We start from the raw sequence: 14,414 nt of genomic DNA on the forward strand, positions 1-14,414 counted from the left end.
GACAATGAGGAGTAGAACAGAGCTCTAAACTCTTAATTGCCCTCAAAAGAATCCTATTTGTGGAACTGGTACAGAGTCGGGATACGTCATTCCTTTTGAGAATTGAAAAGAACTCCAGTGCTTTTACAGGAGAGCTTCCACTAGAGCTTGCAAACAGAAGCAGATGGCAAGGCCATGGCAGGGAGGCATGGTGACTGAGAGAGCAAGGGCACAGTGGTGATGCCACCTTGCCTGACTTGAATGTGCACAAGGACCTTGGCACGTGGTCTCAGGCAGGGCGTAATGACAGCATGCTTGGAAGCCGTGTGCTGCGGTGTGATCCTGAGAGCTGCCCAATGCTGATGGAGGGTTTGTTATATAAGGTCACCAACAAAAGCGTCTAAGTTCAGAGCCTTGTCTCCAGCTGAGATTTATGTGCGTCTGCCAATAAAAATGGGCTCCAGATGTGAGTAAACGGCTCAGAGCTCTTTGAATGGCTGCATTTTCCTCACTTGATCTGGATTTAATTTGAGGCTGCAGAGCAGCAAAAGTGAAACTTCCAGTAGTCGCTTAATACTATGGCAGAAAGGCAAAAGACAGCAGCAAGAGGCTTACCCCGGTGGTGATGGTGGTAAAATAAAACAAGCCGCAAGACTCTCCCCCTCACAGTAAGGTTGCTGAAATTATTTGCCCTAAAACTCTCTTTAGCTTCCCCACCCCCAAAAGCTGCTGGGCCCTGCCACTCCCCACCCCAAATGTGTGGCAATTTTGTGTCCTGATATTCTTGGCCTGGGGAGTGCTTGATTTGGATTTAATGTGTTGGTTGTTCATCAGAGATGGCAGCCTTGACTTTTTATGCTCCAGCTTCCTCTGTGACTGACAGGCAAGCTGTGGCCCCGGGGTAATTTTGCAAGGCATTTTGGGCTTGGAGAAGAGTGCTCTGGGGCCAGAGAACTGGCTTCCCATGGCAGTCCGGTTTTCTGAGACAATGGGTGATTATTGTGGTGTTGATGTCCACTACTGCCACCTATTGGCTGCTTGCACACACAATGGGATGGAAATGCTGCTTCTAGAACCCTGAAAGACCAAGCCTTTACTGGCTTTCACAGGACAGCTTAAGGGGGAACAAATTTCATGGAAGGCCTGATAACTTGCAGCACTCAAAATAATAGATTATTTTACTTTTTAAGACATTGTAATTCTCTCCCTTCGATTCAAAATCCCCACAGTGCTTTACAGTAATGAACAAAAGCAGGATAAAGTAATGAAAGGCAGTGTTCAACAAGTCTCACCAAAGGCTGTAGGGAATACAGAGGTTCAACGTGAAAAACAAAAACGTCTTTGCCTGCTGCCTAATGACTGCCTCCTAAAAAGGCAGATGATATTCACACCCCATTTGTAACTCCTGGGCCCAGACTTTCACCCCATTCTGGTAGGTTAAAAAAAAAAGGCACGGATGGCAAGGATCAAGCAAGCATGTTATAAGCAGTACTCCTGCAAGCATTTTGTCCATGTCTACAGGCCAAAGAAACTGAAATACATGCCTTAATACTACACGGTACTCTGGACCCATCCACAAATGTGGTGCTGAACTTGTGGAGTCCAGGTTGAATGGTTGCTGTTGGGCATCTTTTTCAGAATTGCAGTTGATGTTTTAATAGGCTTCTATGGGCCTTTTGTGACCCTTGGGTGGCACCTGATTGAGCAGACACAGGGCATGGGAGTTCATCTGCGTTGGCATTTCGGTCCCCTCTGCTCCTCATTTACCTGATCAGTTCCCAGCTGATAGGGAGAGAAAAACCTGTGTCTGGGCAAGTTGTTATACAGTTGTCTGTGGTGGGAGAACTGTGAGCTTTCTGGGGAGAGAAGGGGGAGCTTCTGTGGAAAAGATGGAGCAAAGAATCAACGGGGCAGGTAAGTTCATAATGTGTCAAAGGGCTGTCTCCTTCCAACCTGGAGTCCTTTGTGCAGCTGACCTACTTCTGTTTGTATGGCTGCTGCTGTCATAGTCTCTGCACGTGTTAGACAGTGGGATGTCTTGTCCAGTCCTGCTTGGGTTTCATGTTGCTTAAGCAGGAAATATCACTTTCTACAAGAAGTAAAGTTGCCCGAGAGCATTGCGGTTTCTTCTGCTGTTCCTTGCTGCCCATCTGGGATGGGCTTGATGGCTTGAAGGCCAGGTGACATGGAGGGCTTTTGCTTTCTCATTTGGAAACATCATTGAAGTGGAAGTGCTGGGGGGGGGGGCTAAATTCTGCCACCCCTTTGTATTGGCATGCATTTGGTTTACGTTCTAGCAGGTAAATACAAGTTTCAAGGAATCCTGTCTGGATGTTACTCCCACTTGAAACTGATAAACAGGATGTTTTCATTGATTCCTCATTGTGCCAAGTGGGTGTTGCCTTCCATGTAAAGAGATTGATGTTGCCTCTAGTGTGCTGTATTCCCCCCCCCCCTCGTACGCGTAACTCACCTCTGTTTTCCAGTGGTGCAGCAATAAAACCGCTTGCACATTTGCAAAGCTAAGCAGGGTCCAGTATGGTTTCAAATCAGATGGGGAACTGTGTGTTGAGATTCCTGCATTGCAGAGAATTGGACTAGATGGCCCTTGAGGTCCTCTCCAGCTCTCCATTTCTATTATTCTGACACTTTAGCTTGCTAAATAGCGGCAATCCAGAAGCAGAGTCAATCAGGTTTTTCCTTGAGCAGTTCAGGCTGTTAATCTAACAAATATTTCTGGATAGAGTTTCTTCCTTGTGTCTGTCAGGCAGTGCAGTTCCATGGCCTGTGTTGCCGTACAACATTGGAACACAAGCCTACAAGGTTGTAAGTGCATTGTAGAGTAGGTAAGAGCAGTCCCCCTTTTCTTTCTTAGAGGGACAGTGGCAGTGTTAGAAACTGGGATAGAAAAGCACCGGGGTTATGGGCACCCAAACAGAATGTCTAGTCGCCACGGGGAGTGGGTCGGCAACACTTTTTATTATTTTGATAAACATGAATTGATACACAATTCACATAAGTGACACATCGTTAATATCACATTTTTAGGAGAATTATTAATACATGTTTAATTTGGTGTTTGCAATAAAAATATTGGTACCATTCTTCAGTTTTCAAAAACTCTACTCTTTATTGTTAAACTCCTTAACATGCTTTCTGTCCTTAACATATACTTCAAGACATCAAAGCACATACATTTCAGTAATCCTTGAGTATCAGCCAGGTGCAAAAAATGGCACCCAAACTTTTTGAGGTGCTCGCAAATGGGGGATCTTTAGGTACAAAATGTGCCTGGCGCCCTGCTAATTTTGAACCCTGGACAGTAATATTCAGTTACAGAACCTTGAGCAATTTGGGAGCAAGCAGCACTATTCCACAAGTCAGTGAGGAGTGATCCTGTGCCTCTTGCAACATTTGGCTGGGCTGTTCTCTCTTCAATGAGCCCCAAAATGGCACCTGTCTGTAGCTTTCTTCTGCCTTTCAGACTGTATATGTTATAAACATGGGGAGTAGCAGAGATATAGGGATGAGTGTTCTCACTCTCCTGCTATCACTGTTTTAGCAACCCTTCATGAGTTGGAGGGCACTTTCTGAAGTGAGGAGTCTATTGGACTCATGTTGGTGCACCCCCCATTTTAGAACCGTGATTTTTCCAGTGTTCTAGAATGCGCAGGGCACCTCCGTAAGCAGAGGAAGGCTCCCTGTTTTGCGAGGTCACCCTCCATGAATTGGGAGGCAAATGGAATAGTAATGGTAAGCTCACATTCTCATCCCCACAGCTCCCCCTGTATGTTTACCACATGCACAGTCTCAATGCCTGTTTTATTTTTGACATGGGACTACTCTTGTGCATCACACTCCTGCAGGCATTATCCTTTCTCAGTGCAATATAGGAAGGTTTCATGTGCACGTTTAGCACCGTGGAAGCTGCAAGCCCTCACTGGAGGAGCTGCTTCCAGGAAATTGGCACTTGCACGTCTCTTTTGGAAGTGAATGTGCTTTCCAGGGGAGAGGATTATTTTCATTAAAATTGCGTGGTGTCAACTTTGGAGCCAGGGTCTGTTCTACCCAGTGCTCTTTGTCCAAGTTGTGCTGGAATGGGAATGGCTGGCTGGCTTTCTAATTAGGAGACCTTTCCTGCCTAGCAAAGTTTCCAGTGACTATTAACATGAGGTCTGCAGAATGCTGGCTGCTGGTCTGAGCCAGAGGCATTTGCACCCCGTGGAATAAGCAGACAATACTGGAGTTAGTCTACAGCCAGCAATTTTCTATGCTGGAGCAGCCTAAAGAATCCATGGCTTGCTTTGCAAGTGCTTTAGAATCTCTGTTCCAGCCTTCTGGGTGAAATGGCATGGTGGTGGAAAAGATGTAGCATCCTACTCCAGGGTGTCTGCACTGTGGCGTTTTTAAAGGCGGACAAGCCCATAGTTACACGCCATCCTGACCTACTTTGGGAAATTGTAGGTCAAAAGCCAAGGCATTCTAGCTTCACTGACTTTTTGTTCCATAACGATAGAGGATCTTGGAACTTGGGAGCAATGCAAGATCAGCCAGAGCCAGCAGTCATGCAATCCACAATATCGGGTACATTGGAGCACTTGTTTCTGGCTCAGATGAAATTGTTTGCTCTTGGAAGACAGCAGTGCTCTTAAACACCCCGAATCACTTTCTACCACAATGTCGTAATAATTCAAAACCAGAGTGGTACACATGCAGGAGATGAAACAGGTGGTGTACCTAGACAAGTGTGTGAGAAGTTCCACCAGGGCTGCTCCTCACAGCTCTTTGGCTGTTCCTCATGCCATCTTTTCAACATAAGCAGTAGACCGCTCTTTGCCTCTTGCTTCAGCAAACTTGAGAATTGCAGGATGAGGAACAGGGGCCTGAGAGGTGGCGCACTGGCAGTTGGAGGGTAGGGACAAGCCTCTTCTGAGCTGGATTTTAGCCCCCTTCTCCCTCTAATCCAGGGGTAGGCAACCTAAGGCCTGGGGACCAGATCCGGCCCAATCACCTTCTCAATCCGGCCCATGAATGGTCCGGGAATCAGTGTGTTTTTACATGAGTAGAATGTGTCCTTTTATTTAAAATGCATCTCTGGGTTATTTGTGGGGCATAGGAATTTGTTCATTTTTTTCCTTCAAAATATAGTCTGGCCCCCCACAAGGTCTGAGGGACAGTGGACTGGCCCCCTACTGAAAAAGTTTGCTGACCCCTGTCTAATCCCTGCAGAGGGGAGAGCACCACCAGCTGGGCTCCCATAAATTCATTGCTGAGCAATGCAGAGGAATGTTCAACTATAAAACAGCAGCACCTGTGAATTAGCATTACTTGCACTTGCTCCCAGTGGAGCTTTGAACTCTGTTTCAGAATTATGCCCTTAACTTCTCCCCAGCAGAGTGTTGGGTAGTTCTCCCAACCTTGCTTCTCAAGCATTGGTTTCTCAAATTGTGAGGTTGAAGTTTGGACAGAAGGAAAGGGGAAGGCAGCTTGGATTTTGAAGCACTTCTAATTGGTGGCAGCATGAGTGCTGGGAGCTGGCATAGTTCCTGCAGATGCTACACGCTTTGTTAGCGTCCCATAATAGGATTGTTAATTTCCCTGGGCTTTTGTTTTGGAGTTTCACTACTGAAGGGGTTCTGTTTATAGATTAGTTTGACACTTAATTGTGGCCACAGTCCAGTGGATTGAGCAGAATCTGGGTCAACTTGTGCATGAACTTGAGACATCTTTGGAGTATATGGGGCTGACTACCCTGAGCTTACTCAGCTGCAGTTGGTGGAGACTGTACACCCCATTGGTCAATATCCCCAGCCAAAACCTTGAATTGAGAAGCTTCTCCAGGGTTGAGTTGATAACACCTATGACTTCCACTGAAAGTAAATGGGTAATACCGATTGAAGTATCAGGAGCCTCAGAGGGAGGTTTGCCAATGGGTATACACTTCATAATTATCCAGGAAAACTCACTTGGTTAATGTTCAGATGAGCTGGGGGTTACATTAAGGCATATTTTAATCCTTTTCTTCCCCAGTAACAGACTCAGGGAAGCACACCAAGTTCTCTGACGAATCTTGCTGTTGAGGCTGCAGCATCCTGCTGATCTGTCCCACTGAATTTATAATGGGAGCAGTCATTTGGGTTGGAAGTTGTCTGAATTCTGGAGGTGTCCCCTAAAGGCAGCTCTTTCAGCTTGCTCTTAGAGCTCCAGCAGCTTTTAACATTGGCCATTTCGATGGCAGACCTTTGACATGGTCTCTTTGCCAATGCTTACTGTACACACATGGCTGGTGCTGGTGGAGAAATTAGCTCTTTTTGATCAGCCTACCAATATTCTATACCACATGTTGGAACACATCCACAGCCACATGTGCTTTGGACAAAGTAGGCCAGCTGGCTGGAAGGGAAGGGGTCTTTGCTCACCTGAAAAGAGCACTGAAAAGAGGAGGAGAGAGATGCATCAGTGACCTGTGATTCTGCATTTCAGGGAAGGGTGGGGTAGTGGTGAAGATTTGACTGGAAAAACAGTTCGCTGGCTGAGCCGCAAGACAAGAGAGCTGCTGTGCTCAATCTGCTTCCCTACCCGTGAAAAGGCTTTGCTACGACATTTGTGCCAGGAAGGCAACAGTGACTTGGGTTTCACGTGGAATTGGACATCTCCATGGGGACGGGTAAACAGGCAGCTTCAAACACTGTGGAGCATGCCTCAGTGAGGACATTTGTCAGTGTGGAATGAGACACTTGCTGTTCCAGGCAGAGCACTAGAGGAAGCAGTAATGAATGGGCTGGGTAGAGGACAGCAGCAGATTCCTCTAGGCAGGTGTCACTGACTAGCACTTACCACTAGTAAGCAGGCAATAGTCCTGTGTGCGCTGTTTGCATGTATGCTGGCATAATTCGAGTGTATAGAAGACATTCCATGCTATGAAAAATAAGTGAACGTAACATGAATAGAGTGGCCTAGATCTAGGAAATCTTGAATTTATCAGGGCCTAGACAGGATTCCCTTTGATTACATATGTCATACTAATAAAATGGAAATATACATGTTGGGCTGCTAGCAATCTGGACTCTGTTTTCTAACTATTCCACACTGTGATGGTGATGCTTTAATATTCAAAGGACGCTGAATTGGAGTTCTTTCTCTCTTTTTTAAAACTGCTTTGGAGATCTGGTGCTTTAGGCTTGCTTGTGCGGGTATCGCACTAAAGGGCTACAACCAGGAGACTAGTCCTGGTTAGAATTATCCATGTATCCTGGAATTTAAGATGTTAAAAAATGGGTGCTAGGTGACCTGCATTTTTACAACTGGAAAGTGGCCCCATGAGATGCAACTAATTTCTGGTCTACATCTCTAGTAAATGGAATGTTTTGGATGTTTATAGTTTAAAACGATCTACTCCTCTGGGGAGAGAGAAGCTTTACTGGGATTGCTTATGTTTCTCTACATTTGTAGTAAACTTCAAAGTGCTTGGAACTGTCTGTAAAACCTGTTTCCTTTTCACCTCTGCACATAAGGGGCAAGGCTGCTTGATGTGAGATGTTGCAGACATTCTGTGGAACAACTTTCTTGACCCAATAAATAGGACATAGGTGTGTGTGGTGGTGGAGAGGGGTGCCATAGTGTAATGTAGAGCATGTGGGAATGTTACTGGTTCAACCTTTGGCACTTGCATCTTAGGTGTCGAGACTGGGAAAGACCTGGGCAGCAGAAATGGAGGGTGATGGGCTAGATGGACCAGTAGCCTGACTTAGGCGGTTTCGTGCAAATCCCCAATAGTGACTGTGCCTTGATTGGTGCAATAACATCTTTCTTGTGAACAGTTTGGAAACTGACACTTTTACTATAAGAGGCAATGATGTTTCTGAATTCCACTTGACCAGTCTGAGGTTGTGTTTTCTAATGGCCTGTCTTGCTGGTCCCTTTCAGGTTGCCATAAAGATAATTGATAAGACTCAGCTGGACGAAGAGAACCTCAAGAAGATCTTCAGAGAAGTTCAGATCATGAAGATGCTTTGCCACCCACACATCATCAGATTGTATCAGGTATGAATGCTGTGTGTTGGTGTCCACTCTGAGGATTCACTTGTTAGTGTCCTTGAGGTTTGGGAGTAAAGACCATGGGTGGGACTAGGGTGGGACATGGGAAACCTCCAAATTTAGCTGTTCAACAGGCATTAACAGAGGTAGGCAGCTTTTGCAGTGACTGCTGCTGGAATGAGGCCTCTTAGCTTCTTGAGAGAAGCAGCTTTCTGTCAACTGAATGCACATAATAATGCCAAAGAGGAACCATTCCAGAATCTACACAACCATCTTTCTGCACCGCCAAGGCCTGTCAGCAGGCTATTCATATCCGCTGCTTCTCAAGGAGCAGAATTTTTGCATGTGATTCTTTCATTTGGCTTTTAACTGAAAAGTGACTGAAACAAAAGACAGCACAGGCTACCTGATGAGCTCCAATTTCGACATGGGATGGCCAGTTTCTGGACTGTTAAGAGCAGGGTCCAGGTGTGTCCCTCTTGGCTCCCACCCACCAAATTGTTTTGAGACACATTGAAAAACCACTCTGTCCATAAGAAACCCCCCCCCCCCGCCTGTGGAAGTGGGGTGATCTGGAGGCAATTTCTTGAGCCTCAGCAGTTCCTCTGAACCCCTCAAAAGCAAAAAGGACTGCTTGTAGTCACAGTTCAGTGCCCAAATTTTATTTTCTATTAGAAATGTCCCTGCCTGCCTGCCTGCCTGCCTGCCTGCCTGCCTGCCTGCCTGCAATTTACAAGGAAAAGGCTGAAAGATACCATGCTAAATCCCTTATCCACTCTGCTCATCGAAGGCGGTGGCAGCGGGGGGCAGGGGATCGGATCTCTAGGCTGGCTAATGTTGAGGCTCCATAATTCACTACATGGGTCCATTTGGGCAGGGACCCCTTTGCGTATGAAGGGGTGCTGTCAGAAACACTGGCCTGGTACTCCTGTCTTGAGGTGAAAATTCCATGGGACATACTCATTTGACCTCATCCATGCACACACACACACACTGCCCCCTGTTACAAGCTTTTTAAACTTTTACACTTCTGTTTTGCTCTGAGTCTACAGAAGAGTGTCTCCCACTGTGCTAGTGTGACATTTAAAGGGCACTTCAGTGAAACCATCCCTTTTGCTCCCCTACCCCCTGTCCTATTCCCTGTGTCCTGTTGAGTAATGAGAACCTTAGCAGTTTGCTCTGGGAAAACCTGCTTACTGTCCTCTGTGTTGCCGTTGTCACTTGCAGCAAGAATCTGTTTAGCACAAGTTCTGCACCTCACTTCTTCTTCATCATCTTCATTGGTACCAGTGCAGATACAGTATTTGGGGAACTGCAATGGGAAAACAAGGCAGAGAACCATTACCATTCTCTTGCCTTGATTTTTTTGCTTCCAGCCTTCCAGCCCACTTCTCCCCACAATTCACTGTGCCCTGCATGGTGAGGATATGGAGTCCCTGAACCTTGGCCTTCAGGGAACTTGTGGCTGACCAGCCTCTTTTACAGGAGTTTCCCTGCTACATCTCCAGCGGTCTGAATGACATGGTAGACAGTGGCTTTGTTAGCCCATCTACATCATTTATCCAAAGAACCAAGGTTATTGGGCACAACAAGAAGGCTTTAATTGGGTGCATTTTTTGCCTGAGACCTGTCAGATATCTGGTCTGTATTAAACAGAATGGAAGGGCCTCCAGAGTGAACAGCCAAGCTAGTTACCTCTTCTGTTGAGATGCTTGAATTGCTTGTGGGGTGTTCTTTGCCCTTGCAAAGAGACACTGCTGCCTTTGCTGGCAAGTCTGTAGCTACTTGAGTGTTTTAAATTATGAGGTCAACGGTGGAGCTTAGCTCTACCTCTGAAAATGCTTTAGAGCATTGCACCTGAATGCTTTTGAGAAAGCAGGGTGTATGGGCTGGTCCTTTTTGCTGGCTGAAACATCCATCAGGTCATTTAGATTAAATGCCTTTATATAATTTGAATTAAAATGACAGACCCATCCTTATAGGCTTCAGTTACCATATTTGCAAGTTGTTGTTATTCTTAAGAGGCATTAATTACCCAAAGGCATTCTTAGCATGGCTTGTGGAAGTACCTTTAGAGTAATATTGGCCCCTCAGAATGGGAGGTGTAGGCTCTTTCAGCTTGGAAAAGGCATCTTGAAAACTCACTTGCAGCATTTTAGCCTGAAGTTTAGCCTGCTTGCTTGATGTTTGGGTCCTTAACAGACCTTGTGCACTTGAGTGCAGCCGCTGGGTGGGTGTTTCTAATTTGTTGAGTGTGGCTCAGTGTATTTAAGATGCAAGTCACAAAAAGTAAGGTCCAATTAGCGCCAGCTTCCTTTTGTCCTAGGCAATCTCCTTATCTGTCAGTTTTCTGTCCTTGTGCAGGTTATGGAGACAGAGAGAATGATTTATCTGGTGACAGAATATGCGAGCGGAGGGGAAATATTTGGTAAGTACATTTATTGCATTCTTTAATCAGATAATGTACTTAGTCAACTACAGTAAACTTAAAATAGCTGCCCCTCCTCTCCGCTTTCAGCTGAGTGATGCCCTTCAGGTCTTGGAACTTTCCATTGATCAACGTATTTGGTGGGAGGACTTGCAAGCTGCAGTGAACTGGGTTTGTTGCCTTCCTAAGGAGGAATAACATTTAAAAAATGAGGGTGCCTTTCATAACTAAAGGCCTGAAATGTGCAACCTTGGGAAAAGTTTTGCCAGCTTAAAATTCATTTTCAAAACTGGTGGGTGCATTTGAGCAGAGCAAAGCTGTTCTGAGTTGGCTTCTCCTGCGGGAAAGATGGAGCTAATGATCCACTGCAGCTTCTGTGAAAATTAAAAGGGGGGTTAGTTTGATAAACAGTCACTAGTAAATGGTCCCAATGCATTTCCGGCTGGAAAATTGCATTTTCCAGTGCATAAAACTCAATAACTTCTTGGGCAGGCTTGCTAAATCTCCAAAGCTCTCTTGTAAATCTCAAGTGCACCTTCTGTGGCTTTCTATTGTGGATTCTGGCTAGCAGCATGCATACATAAACACACATGTACAATACATCTACATTCTCAGGGCTTTCGTGCCACCTGAAAACACTTTGCCCCCCTTATGGTTTGGGGGTGATGTGTTTTACAAAAATGGTTTGGGTGAATTCTCATTCTACAAATCTCAGCACTCTCCCATGACTCAGTAACAAGGGTAGGGAAGCTGTGGTCCTCCAGATGTTGAGTTTCAACTCCTGCCAGCCTCAGCCATCATGACAAATGCCCTAGGGAAGGTTCTCCATCCCTGCTCCATCCCTGCTCTGCAGAATTAACCTCTGTGGGTCAGAGGAGGCAGCATCTGATTTCCAGTGGGGTAGAGCCAGCCATTTCACATTCTCCAGCTGGTTAACTGTTTTTTGTTATTTTTAAAACTGTTGATAGTATATGATATGTCAGTGGAAAAATGCATAGCTGAGGACTGTTGCTCTGCATTTTTCAAGAGTAGCTACTCGGGACTGTTCAAAATGCTCTGGACAAGCACTTTTCAGTCGGAAAAGAAAGACAGGCCACCAGCCTAAGTGTGCCACTGCAGAACATGACCATTCTTTTGCACTTAGACCACACACACACACACACACACACACACGTACGTCTGACAGAGATTAGCCCCTGCAAAGCAGACCACAGAGAGCAGGAGCACCTTCAAAGGTGGCTTAAGCAAGCGGGCCAAGTCACAAGCAAAGAGTGGAAGTCATCATTTTAAAGGAAGCCATAGGCACTTCCAGTGAAGGTTTTATTTTTTATTTCTTTTACTTGGTGATATTTTGTTCTTTTATGCAAACTGCTTTGGGGTTCCCTTGCTGGGAATGGAAAGTGATATGAAATGTTTTGTAATGATATAACTGAAGAAACATTGCTGCATATGGAGCAACTGCTTTCAGCATTTTTAAAGACAGAGTAATGTAAAGAGTTTGCCTATGGAAAGCTGCCTTTATAGCTGGCCAGACTACTTGCCCACCTAGCACAGCATTGTCTGTGGGGACTGACATCAGCTGTCTGACAAGAAGGAGGGGGTCAGGGAGAACTGTTTCAATCAATTAATCAAGAACATTTTGAAGAGCTCTTTCCTTCTGGACTCTCCATGGAAGACCGCATGGCCTGCGGTTGCCTTGTTCTCCCTTTTGGTTGGGAGATGAGCTGTCCAGTGGAGGGAAGACAGAAGCATGAGCTCTCTGCTGGATACACCTGGGGATGTTTGACTGGTCAGAAGCAAATTGTCTTCAGTATCTCTCCTTTTCAGGGAGCCCCAGCTTCTGTCCCTTGCATATCTATCCTGAGCCGAGCAGCCTTCCCTCCAGAAAGCCGCCCTGTGTGAGTTTGATCAGGCTTCTTCTGATGGTTACTAAAATAACCTTGTTACGTGCAGAGCGGATGGAAATCTCCCCATTGCTTTTGGAAGCCCTTCATGCTGCAGTAAATTCAGCTCGTTTGGAGCAGCTGATCTGCTGCACGCCATCCAACCCCCATGGCCTTGCTTGCTAGCTGAGAGCTGGCAAGCCTAATTGTGGAACCCGCTTCTGTCATTTGGCCTGTGCATCTTGTTTACCTCCATCATTCCCCAGCTGTCTTCAGCCGCCACTCAAGATCTACTTTAGCCCTAAACCCCTCATCTGCTGGGAGAGTGAAACCAGAACTTCCTCTGTGTTTCCTAGTGAAAAGCTTCTCAGGAGCTCCAGAGATGAGGAGGAGGAGATAGATTTGTTGAAGGAAGCAGAGGCCCAGCATTTCTCTCCCTTCCTTGATAACTTCCACCCTAAGAGGAGTCTCTTCTAGCTACTGGCTTGTTTCTGTGCTGAAACAAGACAGTTTCAGGCAGCTCCCTTAGCTGGCCACATGGCTTCCATTCAGAGTCTCTTTCTCTGTATGGGTGACTTGTTCCATTGGAGTCACTGGCTGCACTGTGAGCAGCTCCCAGAGCGGCTTCCCTGACTGCAGCTGTGTTAATAACGCCCTGTCGCTTGTTTACACTGCAGCTACTGTAAAAAGGAACCTGACATTTAGGGGGAGGGGGAGGAGACAGCTTAATTTATCCAATGTTTAAAGTGACTTTTTAATTTCCGTTGGTAATCTGGCCAAAGCTTGCGGGTAAGGAGCTGGAGCACTTGCAGCCCTGACGTGATCCAGAGTGCTGAGCTACCCTTTCCGCCGCCAGCCCAAGCAGATCATTGTCACTGTTGGCTTCAGAGCGGCCTGCGCGTTGCCTGGAAAAACATCAGCAGGAGCTCTGCTGAGCAGAGCTGCTTCCAGGCAGTTGAATGCTGCTGGGCCTTTGTGGTGTAATGGCAAGGGGTTTTCAATTCCTCCTTCCCTTCTTGGCTGGGCCACCCATATAGCGTCATAGTGGGACTTGTAACCTGCCCCTTAGGCAAAACATAGGTGCAAATGTCAGTCTTCTTTTTGAAGGGGATGGCTAGTGGTGATGGGTGGTGTTGCTCTACCTTTTGCTCTGACAATCTTCAGCAATTTCAGAGGCCTTCAGAAGGAGGGGCTGGGTGGGCATGAAGCATATGTTACAGCTGTAAATCCTACATAAAGAGTGCGGGTAGGATGCAGTAATTTTCATCACATGGGAACAATAACTGCAGGAGACTGGGGGGCGTGTTTAGGATTCTCTAGAGTGGAGCTGCTTATTGGGCAGACATGATCCATACCACGCATCTATCAATCCTAGCAGTATAAGCAAATTTCTCATATGGTCCATCAAAGTTCCCCTAATTGAATTAGGCCAGAGGTAGGAAGCCACAGGCTCAGGGGCCAAGCGCAGCCCTCCAGGCATCTGTATCTATGCACCCCACCCCCACCCTTGTGCCTGGCTGGAATGTTTCTCTGAAGTGTAATGATGTCCCTTGCTTGCCTGAATGTGTGGGGTGCAGATGTGTGGGGTGAGGGCAGAGACCTGTGGATTGTGCACAACTGGGATGTGGCCTACTGCACATGTGTAGTCACATCCATTGCTTGGCCCACTTTGTGCCTCTGGACCCACCCACCCACTTCTTTGTGGCCCCTGGGAGAGTTGAGCAAATCATGTAGTCTGGACGTGCTGCTGGGATGACTTTCTAAGGGTGTTAGTGGAGCAGCTGGCTGCCACTTTAGCTCTAGGTAAGCAGAGTTGATACTGAGTGGCCCCAACCAAGAGGAGAACTGATAGCTGCTCTGGGCACGCCATTCATACCTGATATTGGGAGCTTTCACTCAGCTGCCTCCCGAGAGATATTATCTCCAAATGACCTGGTACCAATGACCTAGTGTCTGGCAAAGAGCTTTTAGAGAGAACTCATTTATTTGTCATTAACCTAGGGAAGTGTTTACTTTAGAAAAACAAAACAGAACACCAGTTCAGGTCCAAGAAAATAGACACAAATCTCTGTGCCTTTGCAGCAAGG

At 46.4% G+C, this 14,414-nt stretch overlaps 1 protein-coding gene across 3 annotated transcripts in view; it reads left to right on the top strand.

Annotated features, from left to right (window-relative positions):
• The window catches only part of SIK3 (SIK family kinase 3), a 92,412-nt gene that overhangs the window by 46,750 nt on the left and 31,248 nt on the right, over positions 1 to 14,414 (top strand). For all 3 annotated transcript variants that reach the window (XM_083480922.1, XM_083480921.1, XM_083480923.1), the window contains exons 2-3: positions 7,906 to 8,022; positions 10,381 to 10,444. In XM_083480922.1, the coding sequence (XP_083337048.1) occupies positions 7,981 to 8,022; positions 10,381 to 10,444 (106 nt within the window). In that variant the 5' untranslated portion in view covers positions 7,906 to 7,980. The remainder of the gene's footprint in view (positions 1 to 7,905; positions 8,023 to 10,380; positions 10,445 to 14,414) is intronic.

Source organism: Podarcis liolepis (assembly GCF_965112155.1).
Source record: "Podarcis liolepis genome assembly, chromosome: 16".
Classification (NCBI taxonomy): domain Eukaryota; kingdom Metazoa; phylum Chordata; class Lepidosauria; order Squamata; family Lacertidae; genus Podarcis; species Podarcis liolepis.